Below are 15,605 nucleotides of genomic sequence, written 5' to 3' on the forward strand. Positions count from 1 at the left end.
TAACTTGTTCAGATGAAGGTATGTCAAGAAAAGAGAGAGAATGCACCAAAGGAACTCGATTATCTAAAACTGATAGCAGATGGTGCATTAAAGCAAGCAACTGTGGTAGCATCCAGCAAAGTCAAAAGAAACAAACTCTGATGTCAGACAGATGACTCAAAAATCCAGAAATTAAAAAGATGCAAAAACAAGGAAAGTGCCCAACTGGATAAATCCTAGAGCAAAGGAAAAGACTCAGGGCAAAGTGGGGACAAGATAAAAGCCAAGCCAAAGATGTAGCAAAGCAGCAAAGGGTATGGGCCAGCTAGTCTTAAAGATTTGAAAAACATCAAACAGATGCATTTGCTCAGAATACATAGTTTGAGTCTAGCTGAAATAATAATATAAAAATAAAATAATAAAATTGCTCAGAATACATAGTTGGAGTCTAACTGAAATGATCATATAAAAATAAAATAATAATATAAGTAATAAATTAAAATAATGATATAAAAATAAAAAATAATGGACACAGAGGATTCACAAACCCAATCTCTCCCTTGACCCTAAAACCCCAAGAAGTAGGTAGAAAATAATAATAAATGAAAATTATTTATTTACATATTCTGCCTTCAACCAAGCACAAACTGTGTCTGTCCCCAGTTGGGGATTCACTAGATACTATTTGCTAAGTGCCAGCTACACTAAATTTGTATCTGGCCTTGTCAATTTTGGTGTTTTTATCTGATGCTGTCATCACTGGGAAATGAACAGGGCAGTCCCTACTTGATCTCATGCTTATTTGTACACATTTACCTTGCACTTTGGGTAATTATGTTCGAAAATATAAGATTAGGGGGTGGGTAGGTGGCACAGTGAATAGAGCACCGGTCCTGGAGTCAGGAGGACCCGAGTTCAAATTTGACTTCAAGTCACTTAACTTACTAGCCATGTGACCATGGGCAAGTCACTTAACCCCAGTTGCCCTGCCTTCCCCCCTCCAAAATAAATAAATAAATAAATAAAAGAAAATATAAGATTAGTTATGATTGAATTTGAGAGCTCTAAAAAAAGCTATCATGTAACTACAGTGGTTTCTGAGACATAATTGTTGTTTATCTAAATAGGACTTGTGTTTCTGGAGTTTTTGTTGCTATGTAACTCAAAATAAATGATGACATTCTGTATTTAGATCATGAAGTTTGAAACTTTTCTTTTAGTCATTAATGAAAATAACGAAAGGCTGATTATCCTGGTTAGTTACATTCCCGATACATCCCTTCCTCTCCCTTCTCCCCCCAAAAAAAGCAGGAACCTGCTCAAAGATGACAAATCAGTCTTCCAAGTCTGCCCTTTGCTCCAGCTAAGGGCATACTGGAACATTTAAAATTAGTTCTGGCATAGGTGCAAAGGATCTTGAACCCAGATAAAAATCAGAAGGGACAAGGTTCTCAGACTTTGAAAAGCATGTGATGAGAATAGAGGTATCAGGCCAGGAAATTGGCTGCCCCAGCAGAAATAGGATTACAAACTAGGGGAAGCTTATAGGGAAGGTCATGAATAACCAATAAGGGGAAAGTCATGGAAGTTAGAGCAAGGAACCTTAGAAACTATCCAATCCCTTCTTTTTACAGAAAAGGAAACAAAGTCTCTGAAGGACTAAGTGGCCTGTCCAAAGTTGCACATGTACTATGACTGCCTCTAAATCTGCCAGACTTTCCACTACACTACTTAGAGCCAAAGCTATGGAGAAAACACAGCTAGCACGGCTTTGCCAGATGTACCAGCTGGGCCTTCAGGGAAACATTATCCAGACCAGTTAATTCTTATTTATTCAAGGACTCGGCTAATGACCTCAGGGAAGAAGAGCATTTTAGGATGAACACAGAGGATTCACAAACCCAATCTTTCCCTTCACCCTAAAACCCCAAGAAGTAGGTAAAAACTACAGATGCATTAGTTCCATTTATTCTTCATACAAATATTTTACAATTTTATTTAAAAACCATTTTTTGACAAAATCATATACACATATTTATACAAAGAAAAATAAAATTCTAGGATAGAACCCAGGGAGCAAGGTGGTTTAAAAAACAAAGAAAATTAAGATTTTCTTTTTCTGATCATTAAGTAGCAACATGAGGGCTTTTACCTTCATTTCAAGGAGTAGGGGTTGTCTCCCTACCCAAGGGGCAGTACAGGTATTAGAGGTTAGCTTGAGCCTTCCTGACTTTACCTTATAAAACAGTGGCAGGGGAAGCCAGAAGGAAGTAGATTGCTGTGCTTCTCCACACTCCCAGAAGCAACCAGTGAAGTGAGAAAATGGGAATCCAGCACCCGAAATCCACTGCCACACCCACACTTTCGAGGAATTTGGCAAGAGCTCTACTTCTAGATCCTGTTCCCAGGGAAATGGCCGACTCAGTTCTCAATCACAGCCCTTCTAACAACTAGGGTATCACTGGTGGCCTACAGAGCTAGACCCAAGTCCAAGCACTCCTCCCAAATGTTCTGCCTACCCCCCTCTCCCAAACCCACTAAAGTGCTCCTTATTCTAATTCATTTTATACCTACAACCAAATTGTTTTATAGGCTCACTCCACTGCATGCTTTCAGCCTCTAAACCCAAAGCACTCATTTTATCTAATCCCTTGACAAGCAGCCTGAGTTTTTTTTCTTTTTTTTTTTCTTTTTAAAGCAGCCCTACTGTGAACAAACCAGTGCATGCAGCCTCATGCTCATAACCCCACAGCCAGGGGCAGCTCAAAGGGAACACAGCTGCAGAAAAAACCTACAAGTACCTCACCTCCACTGGGCTACATATTTAACTCATACAGGCCACCCTAATGGGAATCCCATCCCAGAAATATATAGGGATTGGTGGTGGAGGGGAAGCCCATTAATCAAAGTCTGTGATGCTACAAACTCCCAGTAAAAGAGAATGGGGGTGGGGTTCGGTCATTTCATGTGTGACAGGTTCTACAATAAGTAGCTGTTGGCAAGGGGGGCCACCCTATGATGTTGAGCCCTACCCAAATGGCAGATCCAAGAAGGCAGGACATGATGATCAGAGATATAGATACATAGCTTGAGGTGAAACCCTCTAATTGCCAAGAGGACCCAGGAAAAAGACAGGCTCAGTTCCCCACAATTAACTGGAGAATAAACTATCTGACAGCCTGGCCCTTCTCCCCTTCCCCAGGTACCTCCTGAGAAGCCAGACCGCATGTGGTTATCAGCCCACCCCCTTGGGAGGCCCTTTGGGAGGGAGGGAGTCACAGCAGGAGCGGGGACCCCTCAGGGAGAACACTCACAGGGCAGCCCGTCCCACTGTCACTGGGGCAGGCCAAATGTACGCAGTAGAGTGGGAAGGTCCCGAGCATCTGCTGCCCTGTAGACGTCGCTCTGACCCAGCATAGACAGCGCCATGCGCAGTGTACTCCAGATATTTTCCGACATGGCACCTGCCTTGCCCCGGGGACCTCGGCTTTTCTGCTGCATGTTCAATGCCTCCAGGAAGTGTTCCACAGCTTCTCTAGGAGACAGAGGACAACAGGCGGTGAACAGAAGGATGAGGGAAATAGGCCAACTGACCAACCGGTCAGTGCTGGCGAATCAGCCAAAAGAGCTGGTCACCACGAATGAGAAACAAAGGTGCTCTCACCTGTGGGCCCCAAGGTTAATGCAGCTTATCCCCAAGTTATAGCGGGACCGGATATAGCCAGGCTGCAGCTCCAGGGCCCGGCGGTATGCAGCCACTGCTTCTTCACTCTGGTTGCCATTAGCCAGGGTGGCTCCCAGTTTATTCCACAGCAGATAGTCCTGCAGGCACAGGATACAAGGAAAAGGAAGAGACAGCAAGAAGACATGAGATTGGGACAAGTTCAGTTTCTGCTCTCTCTTTACTCAATCTCACTGCTCTCTGTCACTACCTATGTCATTACTGCCACTGCCTATAGGACAGAATATAAACATCTTATCCTAGCTTAGCATCAAAGACCTTAAAGATCATCTAGTCCAACTCCCTAAATTTACAAATGAGGCAACTCAGACCCAAAATTTAAGTGACTTGTTCAAGGTCATGCAATTGAGTGTCAGAGGCAGTATTAGAAAGCAGGTTTTCTCTACATATAGTGATTCTCTGTATTAAGGATTACGGCTTTAAGACCTCACTCTTTGGTCAAGGACCACAGCAGGAAATATTTGTGAAAATGAAGTAAATTTGACTTTAACTTTTGGGATTCCTTTCAATATGTGATCAGTAGATTCTTTCTATCTTCATTTTGCTCTCTACTTCCAAAAGATCTGGGTAGTGTTCAGGCTTTTTTTTTTGAATCATGGTTTTCAAGGAGTCTGAGTCTTAAATTATTTCTCCTTGACCTGTTTTCCAAGTCAATTAATTTTTTATACCCACTATCTTACATTTTCTCCTACCTTTTGATTTTGTTCTGCTATTTCTTATCTTCATGGAATCACTGATTTCATTTTGCTTTGGTCTAGTTTTCAGAGAGTCTATTTCTTGGTCTATTTCTCCTTCTAAGCTCCCCCTAATTCTTTCCTTCAAAGCTTTTCTTTCATTTTTTATCTTTTGTTTCATTTCTTCTAAGTGTTCACATAGTCTCTGCTTACACTTGTTAGGAAGTTACTCCTTTTGGGAGCACCTTTACGTTTGAGATAATTTTTTATAATGAATGGCATTTTCTTTCATTTATTAATCTGTCCACCTTTAGATCTCGAATGCCAGAACCAGGTTGCTGCCTTCCTTTCCCTCCTTTGTAGTCTTCAAGTGGGGTGGGTGACCTTACTCTGGGTCCCCTGAGTTTCTGCACTAGCCTTCACCCACTGGAGTTAGACCAACTTGGATCTTTTAGGTTTGGACAACTGGACCGTCAGGCTTTGTTTAGTAATTTTATTTCAGTATTAAGGGTTAAATGAAGTCACTTGCAGAAGGTTCTAAGACTCCCAGAATAGAGGTCCCTCTACAACTTGGCTCTAATCTACCTTTCCAGCCATATTTCATCTTATTCTCCCCCCCATAACAACCAATCAATGCCCAAACTAGTCCTAGCCTCTCTACACCACCATACTTTTTCACAGGCAATCAAGTCCCTACGTGAAGGAAGTCCATCCCAAAGTCTCAACTTCCTTGACCTCTCTACAGGTTTGACACTGCTGAGGACCCTCTACTTCTGGTATTCTCTCCTCCTGGCTTTTTTTGTGATACTATACATGGCTCTCTTCCTTCCTGCTTATTTACATCTTGACCCCCTGCATGTGAGTCACTCAGGACTCTGTCCTGGGACCTTTCCTCTTCTCTCCGCAATCTCCTCAGCTTCTTTGGGTTAGACTGTAATTTCTAGGTAGATAATTCTTGAAGCTAAAAATTGATCCTTCATTTCTCTCCTGAAATCCAGTTCCAACATATCAAACTGTCTGCTAGACATGCCAACCTCAACATCCCACAGACACTGCGACCTCAATATGCCAAAGACAGAATTCACTATCTTCTCTCTAAACCCATTCCTCCTTAATTTCCCTATTTTTGTCAAAAGCACCACCATTTTCTCAGTCACTCAGGTTTTCTGATTAAGACTCTCTTCTCTCCCTTACCCCTCATATCCAACAAGCTGTCAAATCTTATTGATTCTTCTTCCATGACATTTCATGCATACATCCCCTTCTCTACTCACCTGGCAACCAGTCCAGGCCCCTATCACATCTCACCTGAACCACTGCAAGAGACTCAGAACTGGAGTCTGCCTCCAGTCCATTCTCCACACAGCTGCCAAACTGATACTCCCAAAGTTCAAGTGTGACTGCTACTTCCTTCCTTCCTTCAGCCAGCTTCAGTGTTTCCCTATTGCCTCTAAGCTAAGATGTAAATTCTTCTGTTTGGCACTTAAAGCTTTTACAATCTGGCTCCAGGCTACACTGCAAGTCCAAGCTAACCGCACACTAGGACTCCTCAGCTCCTCATGCCGTATTATTGCCAAACTGGTCTATCTGCTGTTCTCCATACCTTTGTACAGGCTGTTCCCCAATGTCTGGAATGATCTTCCTCCTCACTTATGCATCTTGGGATCTCTGGTTTCCTTCAAGCCTCAGTTCAGCTGCCATCTCCCTCAAGATTCCTTATTAACCTTCCTGAATCCCCAGATGTTATTTATTTATTTATGCTTTTTGGAGGGGGGAAGCCTGGGCAATTGGGGTTAAGTGACTTGCCCAAGGTCACGTGGCTACTAAGTGTTAAGTGTCTGAGGCCAGATTTGAACTCAGGTCCTCCTGACTCCAGGGCCAGTGTTCTATTCACTGCACCACCTAGCCGCCCCTGCTATTTATTTTATAACCTACATTTATCTATCTGTAAATCTATGGCATCCTCCCAACAGCATGGAAGTTTCTTGAGGACAGAGACTATCTGATTTTTCTATTTGTATACAAGCCTAAGCACACAGAAGGTGCTTAATAAACGCTTGCTAGCTAACATTTAAAATCCTCTTTCTTTGAGGTCCAGTTCAAATGCTCCACTGGCCATGAAGCCATCCTTTACTCCTCCAGTGATCTTTCCCTCTGTGATTTTTTTATGACACCAGTATGCATGTGTTACTAAACCCTAAGCTCCCTAGCTCACAGTTTTATATGTAAGGTTTGAGAAGCACAATGACATTTCTCAACCTTTCTGTCCCCAGCTCCAGCTCAACACCTCATAAATGGTAAGTACTTACATGTTAGTTTTTATCTTACACATATAACTTTAATACGATAAAATGAACAATGCTGCAAGATTCAGGGGTACTGATCAACGATCAGCCATGACTCCAGAATTGAATTCCTTCTCTTCCCCCAACTTTACTTAAAGCCCATGGTCACCTTCAACTCTGATTCCCACTATGTCCTTATGATTCTGAATATGCAACTCATTTCTAGTTCTCCCAAACATGGAACACAACAAGTCATACACCATGTCTTCAGACTGGTGAGGACAAGTGGCTCCATCTGGGTCCAGAACTGGCCTTACATTTCTACACACCACCTCTTTTCTCCCTTTGCCCTGGGCTCACATTAGGGCGAACACTGAGGGCAGCAGTGAAACAGTCCACAGCCTTGTCATACTCTCCACTCAAGTTGAAAAGGACTCCCAGGCCACACTGCACATCGGGGTCAATGGATGCAGGATCAAGTCGTACAGCTGCTAAAAACAGTTCCTTCACCTCCACAAATAAGGAGCTGGAAGAGGAAAAGAAGAAAAGAAAAATTAGAAGTCCATAGTCACCTTCACGTTACCTGATCCCATTCCCTTTAAACATACCCTGAACAGACCAACCCTTTTCCCTGAAAATCACCTCCCCTTCAGCCACTCAAACCATCCCAACCTCAGGGGCTAAAACTCTTTTCAAAATCTCTTTTCATCCTAGCACCTTAGTATACAAATTGTTACTACTGTTAAATCTAAGGTTTCCACTCCACCACTGAGACCTTGGATCTGAATCTCCCTGACATTCTAGTTCACTGATACCAGCTATAAGAATCATAGGATAGAATACCTGGAACACCTCAGAGATTATCTCCAAGGGTTCTTAACCTGGGGTCTGTGAATTTTTAAAAAATGTTTTAAACTAAGAGCATTTCAATATAATTGGTTTTCTTTATAATTGTATCTATTTTGTTTTATGCATTTAAAAGCATTATTCTGAGAAGGGGTCCATGACACAAAAAAGGTCAATAACCCCTGAACTAGACCTAGACCCTTCCCCATTCTGCATATGAAAGAACCGAGGCCCAGAGAAGTAAAGGGGCCTGTCTATGGCTGTACAATCAGCGTATGCCTTCCTGAATTCCAACCCATCAATTCTCACCCCAACCTTGGCCTGCCCCAGACAGCTAGCTACAATGGGACCCCACACTCACTCAGACAGCAAAGAACCCAAGAGGCGCTTGCTTGGGCCCAGTCCCGCCCCACTAGCTCCCTCCGCAGCCGGTGTCACAAGGTGGGCATAGGCAGGGGTGTATCGCAGCCAGTCTCGCAGGGTCTCACAGGCCTGGCGCTGTAGGGACTCATTGGTGAAGCTCACAGCCAATGCCATTAGTGCTGTCAGGTTATCTGGCTTCAGCTCCAGACACCTGCAGTCATGTGGGAATCGGGGATTGGGGAGTGAAGGGAGAAGAGCAGAAGAAGATAGGAGGTTAAAAAGGAAATTAGTCCAAATACTGTGTGAGCCACAGAAGTAAAGTTTGCACAGCCAATCACATCTATGGCACTGGGCACCAAAGCCTGGGATGCAGGATCAGCAGATTCATGTTACCTGACTAACTGACCTCAGACCAAAGGATTCTCCACATTCAAGACTTTAAAGAAACATTAGTTTGTCCTCCAGTCACAGTTCTGAGAGGAGACTGGAGATTTAAAGAGGCTTAGCTGGGACCCCACAGTGACATGGGTTGATGTGGGAATGGAACCAGTTCCCATCCAGAGTAACACAACATCCATATTCTAGCATTATGAGTGTGTTCTACTATAACCAAAGGGCTATAAAAATGTGCATACCCTGTATCCCAAAGAGATCAAAACAAGTAGGAAACGGACCCATAAGTACAAAAATATTTATAGCAGCTCTTTTTGTGGTGGCAAAGAATTGAAAATCAAGGTGATGCTCATCAACTGGGGAATGGCTAAACAACCTGTGGTATACAAATGTAATGGAATAACATTGTGCTATAAGAAATTAGGAGCTCGGGATGGCTAGGTGGCGCAGTGAAAGCACTGGCACTGGAGTCAGGAGGACCCGAGTTCAAATCTAACCTCAGACACTTAACACTTAACTAGCCATGTGACCTTGGGCAAGTCACTTAACCCCAATTGCCCTCCCCTCTCCAAAAAGCAAAAAAAAAAAAAAAAAAGAAATGAGAAGCAGATGGACTTCATAATAACTTGGAAAGACTTACATGAACTAATGCTGAGTGAGAGGAACAGAACCAGGAGAACTTTGTACACAATTACAGACATTGTATCTGAGATGACTGACTTTGATAGACCTGGCTCTTCTCAGCAATGCAAGGTTATAAAACAACTCCAAAAGACTCATCATGGAAAATGCCATCCACACCCAGAGAAAGAATTACAGAGTCTGAATGCAGATTGAAGCAAACTATCTGCTCTCTCTTTTTTGTTTTATTTTGTTTCTTCTCTCTCATGGTTCATTCCATTGGTTATAATTCTTCTTTACAACTTGACTATTATGAAAACATGTTTAACATGGAGGTATATATAGAACTTATATAGGATTACATGCCACCTTTGGGGGGGAGGAAAGAGGGGGAGAAAAATCTGGAAGTCAAAAACTTGTGGAACTGAATGTTGTAAACTAAAAATGAACAAATTTAAAAGAAAAAAAAGAATGTGTTCTATTCAATGTGAAATTACTCCCAAAGGGAATACTGTGCATATCCTTTGGTCTAGCAATACCATCACTAGGTCTATATCCCAAAGAGATCAAAATAAAAGGGAAAAGGATTTATTTGTACAAAAATATTTATAGCAGCTCTTTTTGTTGGCAAAGAATTGGAAATTGAGAGTGTACCCATCAATTGGGGAATGACTAAACAAGTTGTGGTATATGAATGTAATAGAATATTAATGTGCTATAAGAAATGAGGAGCAGATGGACTTCATAATAACCTGGAGAAACTTACATGAACTGATGCAGAGTGAAGTGAGCAGAGCCAGAAGAACACTGTACACAGTAACAGACAGTGAGCAATGGCTGACTTTGATAGACTTAGTCCTTCTCAGCAATACAACAATCCAAAACAATCCCAAAGGACTCATGATGAAAAATGTTATCCACTTCCAGAGAAAGAACTGATGGAGACTACTTTTCATTTCAAGCATGCTAGTTTTCATTTTCTTTCCTTTTTTATCTTTTTGGTTTGAGTTTCCTTCCACAAAATATGGAAGGAAGTTTTATATGACTGCACATGTATATATCATATTGCTTACTGTCTCAGGGAGGGGGAGGAGGGAAAGGTAATATTTGGAACTCAGATCTTAAAATCAAATGTTAAAATTTGTTTTTATACATAATTGAGCGGGGGGGAATATTATTTTAAAATAGAAAAAGAATATGCTCTTTTGAAGGACCATAAATAATTCAAGCACCTTAGGTCTGGACTCTCATCACTACAAAGGATTTAAATGGAGAATCGGTGTAATGTCCTTTATCATTCGTGGTACTCACCTTCGAAGGGCACTGATAGCCAATAGTTCCTGTTCATTCTCAGCTTGGGTGGTACCCAGGTACTGCCAGGCCTGTAGGAAGGTCAAAAGAGTCCATAATTCCTGGATCTACTACTAAGATGTACCCAGAGACGGATGCAAAGGATTGATAAACTTTTCATTTTGTCTTTCTAACCTTTCCCTCTAAGCTTTTAGCTAGTCCAAATTATTCACTATGACCTCTGAGTGCAGTCTGAAGCATACTTTTTTTTTTGTTGGTTGTTGGCTTTGTTTTTTTTTAGCACATGTATTCTTCTGCAACATGTAAATGTTTTGCATGATTTCATATGTACAACAGATATCATACTGTTTGCCTTCTCAAAGGGTGGGAGATGGGTGAGAGGGACGGGGAGAATTTAGAACTCAAAATTTAAAAAAATAAATGTTAAAAAAAAGTTTTACATGTAATTGAGAAATATTTAACAAACCAAAAGTATATTTTTTAAAAAAGAAAATGTGTAAGGCAAGAAAAAAAAAATGGAACCATCTACCTGCCACCCTGCCCTTCCCCAATGCTCTGAAGTAGGGGAGCCATGTGGGGTGCAGATAGGTCACTTACCTCCATATGCTCAGGATCCTGCTGTACCGCAGCCTCAAAGAGAAGGACAGCATTTGGCAGGTCCCCCTCCTGTAGCCGCAGCAGCCCCTCTGCAAATGGCTGGGGATGTTCTCGAAGTGGGTTCTCTTCTTCAAACTGGTAACCCTAGAAAAGAGATGGAAAAGTGATATGAATAGTCACAGCTCTACTGTGCATCTAGAGGAAGTCTTATGAGGGAAATGCCCTCAGTCAGAGGAAAAAGGGAGAGGAAGAGAACATAATTGGAAAAGAAATTGACTTGAAAGTTAAGTCACCTACATGAGTCCTGACAGAATTTTGGCAAGTTCTCTCTCTGTGATCATCCATATAATTTAACCAGTTCAATAAAACACTGTTAAGTGTGCTGGGTGCTGAGGACAAAAAAACAAAGTTACTGTCCTCAAGGAACTGACATTATACCTCTTGGTAGAGATAAGTCATGTGCTTGGGCGGGGCATTCATATCTGGTCAGTGGATCACTGTATAGAATAAGGGATTATATACTCATCTCTATACTGATGATTCTCAAATCTACTTATACAGCCCTAATGTCTCTGCTGACCTCCAGCTTTGCATCTCCAACTGCCTTTTGGACATTTTAAATTGGATGTCTTCTAAGTATCTCAAGCTCAACATGTCTGAAACAGAACTCACAATGCTAGAGTTATTAATGCTTAGGTAGAAGCAGATAAACTTCCTTTCTCTACCCCACTTTTACAAAAATTAAAAATGCATTTAAAAGCTCTTGTAGTCTGAAGCCTTTAGAAAGAAAAACTTTGCACCCTGCTCTCCAGATCAGCCTAATAAAGACCGAAGGACTTAAGGCAGCAAGCAGACAAGGGCTGGGGGCTTTTGATGAATGCAACTTGACTGGCTTAGTATAATAACGCACCTAAGAGAAAAAGAGCCTCTGGTAATAGAATCATTAGGATGGCTTACATGCCATTGCTGCCATCTGTTGGTAATGAGAAAAACAGTGTCTTGCACAAGTTCATAAACATTTTGCATTACATCTGTTTCTACTTCAACGGGAGATTTGAATCTTTCCAACACTGCCTTCCTACCAACACTTAAACTTGCTTCTGAAACACTTATAGAGTAAAATAAGGCCTTTTTAAAGCTTGACCCAGATCACAGGATTGTTCTTAGATTATTCTGTTCATTTTACAATTAAGGAAACTGAGGCTGAAAGATGTTAAATAATCTGTCAGTTCATACAGGCAGGAAGTATCAAAGCCAGGATATGAACCCAGGATTTCTGCCCTACTCTAACATTCTGCCTTTTGATAATGGTAGCCTCAAAGACAAGTAGACATTTATTCACTGATTGCTATGAGCAGAATCATAACCTGTGGACAGAACTTAAAAATCATCTAGTATCTGGCTCTTGTTTTACAGATGAAGGAACTGAGGCCCAGGGCAATAAAGTAAGGTCACACAACTAGGAAATTTCTTAATGATTAGAAGAATAGTGCAAAAGTGGAATGAGATGCCTCAGAAGACAGCAACCTCTCATTAGAGGTTTTTGGGAAGAGTCTGCATAACCACTTCATATGTCTGTTATAGCAAAGATTTCTTTTCAGGTGTATACCGGACTACATGGTCCCTGGGATTCTTTCCAACTCTAAAATCTTTGTATGGGTACATGTTTTCCCCAACAGATGTTTATTTATATTAATAAATTATATATCTATAGTTTTATATATTTATTATATTATTAACATTAATATTTATAAAATTTAATAAATAAAACAATAACTTATATCATTATATTAATGCATTTAATAATATATTATTAATAGATTTGATATATTATTATATATTTATATAAATATTTATAAATATGTTTATAATATTAAATATTTCCAATTACATGTTTTTAAAAATCATGCTTTGATCCGCATTCAGACTCCATTAGTTCTTTCTCTGGGAATGGACAGCATTTTTCATCATAAATCCTTCAGAGTTGTCTTGGATCACTGTATTGCTGAGAATAGTTAAGTCATTCACAGCTGATCTTGTACAATATTGCTGTCGCTGTGTACAGTGTTCTCCTGGTTCTGTTCACTTCACTTTGCCTGAGTTCATATAAGTTTTCCTAGGTTTTTCTAAAACCATCCTGCTCATAATTTCTTATAGAACAACAGTATTCCATCACAATCATATACCACTCTGTTTAGCCATTCCCCTTAATTCTATCAGCAGACTTCTAGTTTTTACATTAAGAATCCACAGGCTGCCCCAAAGCACAAAGGGAAAATGAACCAGGAGTCACAAGGCGAGAACTCCAAATGATGATGCAGATTTCTCGTCAATATCCTTGGTTGTTGCCGATTCTTGTCCTTGCTTGTTCCACTCCAGAAGTGTCAGTCCCAATTCTGCTCCAGGTTGCTCTGGTTCTCCTCCTACCTATCTGACCACTCTTTCTCAGTTCCCTTTGCTGGACTTTCACCCAGGTCATGCCCACAGGGTACTGTCCTAGGCCCTCTTCTCTTCTTTCTCTATACTATTTTACTTGGTTTTCTCATCAGCTCCCATGAATTCAATCATCTCTATACTGATGATTCTCAAATCTGCTTATACAGCCCTAATGTCTCTGCTGACCTCCAGCTTTGCATCTCCAACTGTCTTTTGGACATTTCAAACTGGATGTCCTCTAAGTATTTCAGGCTCAACAAGTCCGAAACAGAACTCACAATCTTTCCCCGCAAACCCTCCCCTCTTCCTAACTTCTCTATTATTACTGATGGCCCCAACATTCTCCCAGTCACCCAAGCTCACAGCCTAGGTGTCATCCTCAACATCTCATTTTTTCTCACCTCCTATATCCCATCTATTGCAAAGGCCTTTTGATTTTTCTCCATAACATCTCTCCTATATGCTCCTTCCCCTCCTCCAACACTGCTACTACTGGTGCAGGGCTGTTATTACCTGCCACAGTCTATCCCCACTCCACTGAGCTGCCAAAGCAATCACGCCCTCTACTCAATAAACTCAAGGGGCTCCCTATCATCTCCAAGGGGAAGATGAAATCCTCTAACAGGCCAAGCCCTTCAAACCTGACTCTTCCCTTTCCACTTGTTGTGTGACTTTCCCTCTCACATGACCACCCCTACACATACTCTTTGATTCAGTGACACTGGGTCTCCTTACTCTTTCTCCTTCTCCTCTCTCTCTAGGCATTCTTACTGGCTATCCCCCATGCCTGAAATGCTCTCCCTTATATCTGCCTCCTGACTGCTCTGACTTCCTCCAAGCCCCAGCTAACACCCCTTCTTCACATGACTCCCCCTTAATTCTAGTGGCTTCCCTCTGTTGACTACGTCCAAGTTAGTCTGTATACAAGAGAAATGATTATTTCTCTCTTGTATTTAATAACTAATTATTGAATAAGGACCAAGGTCTTTTACCCTTTTTTACTTCCTCATCCAGAAATCAACCAGTGTGAGAAATCTCTCAAAGGCTTACCCAGGCTATGGTCTCATCAAAGACGGTAAAAGAAATTCTAAGTTTAGGTAAATGGGTAGATTCATGCTCACTGTGTTTACTCAAACAAGTCTGGAGAAGAGTAGAGTTTCCCTTTTGTCAGAGAGCTGATAAGGGAATTGATAAGTCTCTTCGACCAAGATGTGGGTGATCCAAGTCATGTACCCCAAAGACTCTCATTAGAATAAGTCAGCTCATTATAATATTAATTTTTTCACTAATCATTAGCCAATTACAGTTGATTCCCATGCTCAGGAACACACATTTTTCAAGGGCACACAAGTTGTGAGCCCGCCACCATGAATGTCTTTGGCATCCGACAGTGCCACCGACCTCTTTTATTCGTAACACCCTAGTTTTATTAATAAAATGATTAATTACCCAGGAACTGTCTCTCAGACTTGTCAGTCATCACAACAGCTTGTCTGCGCATAACTGCTCAAAGGCGTCGTCCTCCTCAGACGTGAGCTGTGGGGACTGTCTTGTCTTTCTTCATCTCTCCAGCCCTCAGCATAGTGCCTAGCACATGGCAGAACTTATAAATGTTTATTGACTGACAGCTCCTATAGGGAGCTGGAGGGTGTGAGGGGCTCCTCTCCTACTATTCTTCTCCTGGTGCCTGTTTCCCCCATTTAGTGCTCCCTTAGATGTCTCTTCCTAAATGCATCAAGCATGAGGGCCTGTTCATTTAAGCACTAACTGTTAAATTTCATTCTTCCATGAAGCTGCTCATATGCCAGCAACAAAATGTAACCAGACAACTGCACAAGGTGGTAGCATTCTGTCAGAACTTCACAGTCTTCCCCTCATCCTTTTCATTTTTCCTGTCTTAAGCCTCTTTCCCCTGAATTTGTTCATTTTCTTTGCATTGGTGTGGTGCTTTACCAAGAAAAGAAAGAGAATTTCAAGACAGGCCTTGTTTATGGCCTTTTTGATAGCAAGCAATGGCAACTCTTAAAAAGTTTTGGGAGGGGTGGCCAGGTAACACAGCCAGTAAGAACACCGGCCCCAGAGTCGGGATGACCTGAGATCAAATCCAGGCTCTGATACTTAGCACCCACCCAGAAACACCTGGCCGTGTAACCTTGAGCAAGTTACTTAACCCCAATTGCTTAGGGGAGGCCAGGTGGCTCAGTGAGTAAGAGCACCGGCCCCAGAGTCGGGATGACCTGAGATCAAATCCAGGCTCTGATACTTAGCACCACACCCAGAAACACCTGGCCATGTAACCTTGAGCAAGTTACTTAACCCCGATTGCTTTAAAAAAAAAAAAAAAAAAGAAAGAAAAAA

The 15,605-nt window shown here is 41.5% G+C and overlaps 1 protein-coding gene across 4 annotated transcripts in view; it reads right to left on the bottom strand.

Annotated features, from left to right (window-relative positions):
* Positions 1–1,931: 1,931 nt before the first annotated feature.
* The window catches only part of PEX5 (peroxisomal biogenesis factor 5), a 37,513-nt gene continuing 23,839 nt past the window's right edge, over positions 1,932–15,605 (bottom strand). For all 4 annotated transcript variants that reach the window (XM_069101543.1, XM_069101546.1, XM_069101544.1 and 1 more), the window contains 6 exons: positions 10,812–10,955; positions 10,215–10,285; positions 7,888–8,100; positions 7,041–7,206; positions 3,644–3,801; positions 1,932–3,514 (listed from right to left, as the gene is read on the bottom strand). In XM_069101543.1, the coding sequence (XP_068957644.1) occupies positions 3,313–3,514; positions 3,644–3,801; positions 7,041–7,206; positions 7,888–8,100; positions 10,215–10,285; positions 10,812–10,955 (954 nt within the window). In that variant the 3' untranslated portion in view covers positions 1,932–3,312. The remainder of the gene's footprint in view (positions 3,515–3,643; positions 3,802–7,040; positions 7,207–7,887; positions 8,101–10,214; positions 10,286–10,811; positions 10,956–15,605) is intronic.

The sequence above is a fragment of the Petaurus breviceps genome, unplaced genomic scaffold (genome assembly GCF_028583685.1).
Source record: "Petaurus breviceps papuanus isolate PSGF00001 unplaced genomic scaffold, PetGlider_PUasm1.0 470, whole genome shotgun sequence".
NCBI classification, from domain to species: Eukaryota; Metazoa; Chordata; class Mammalia; order Diprotodontia; family Petauridae; genus Petaurus; species Petaurus breviceps.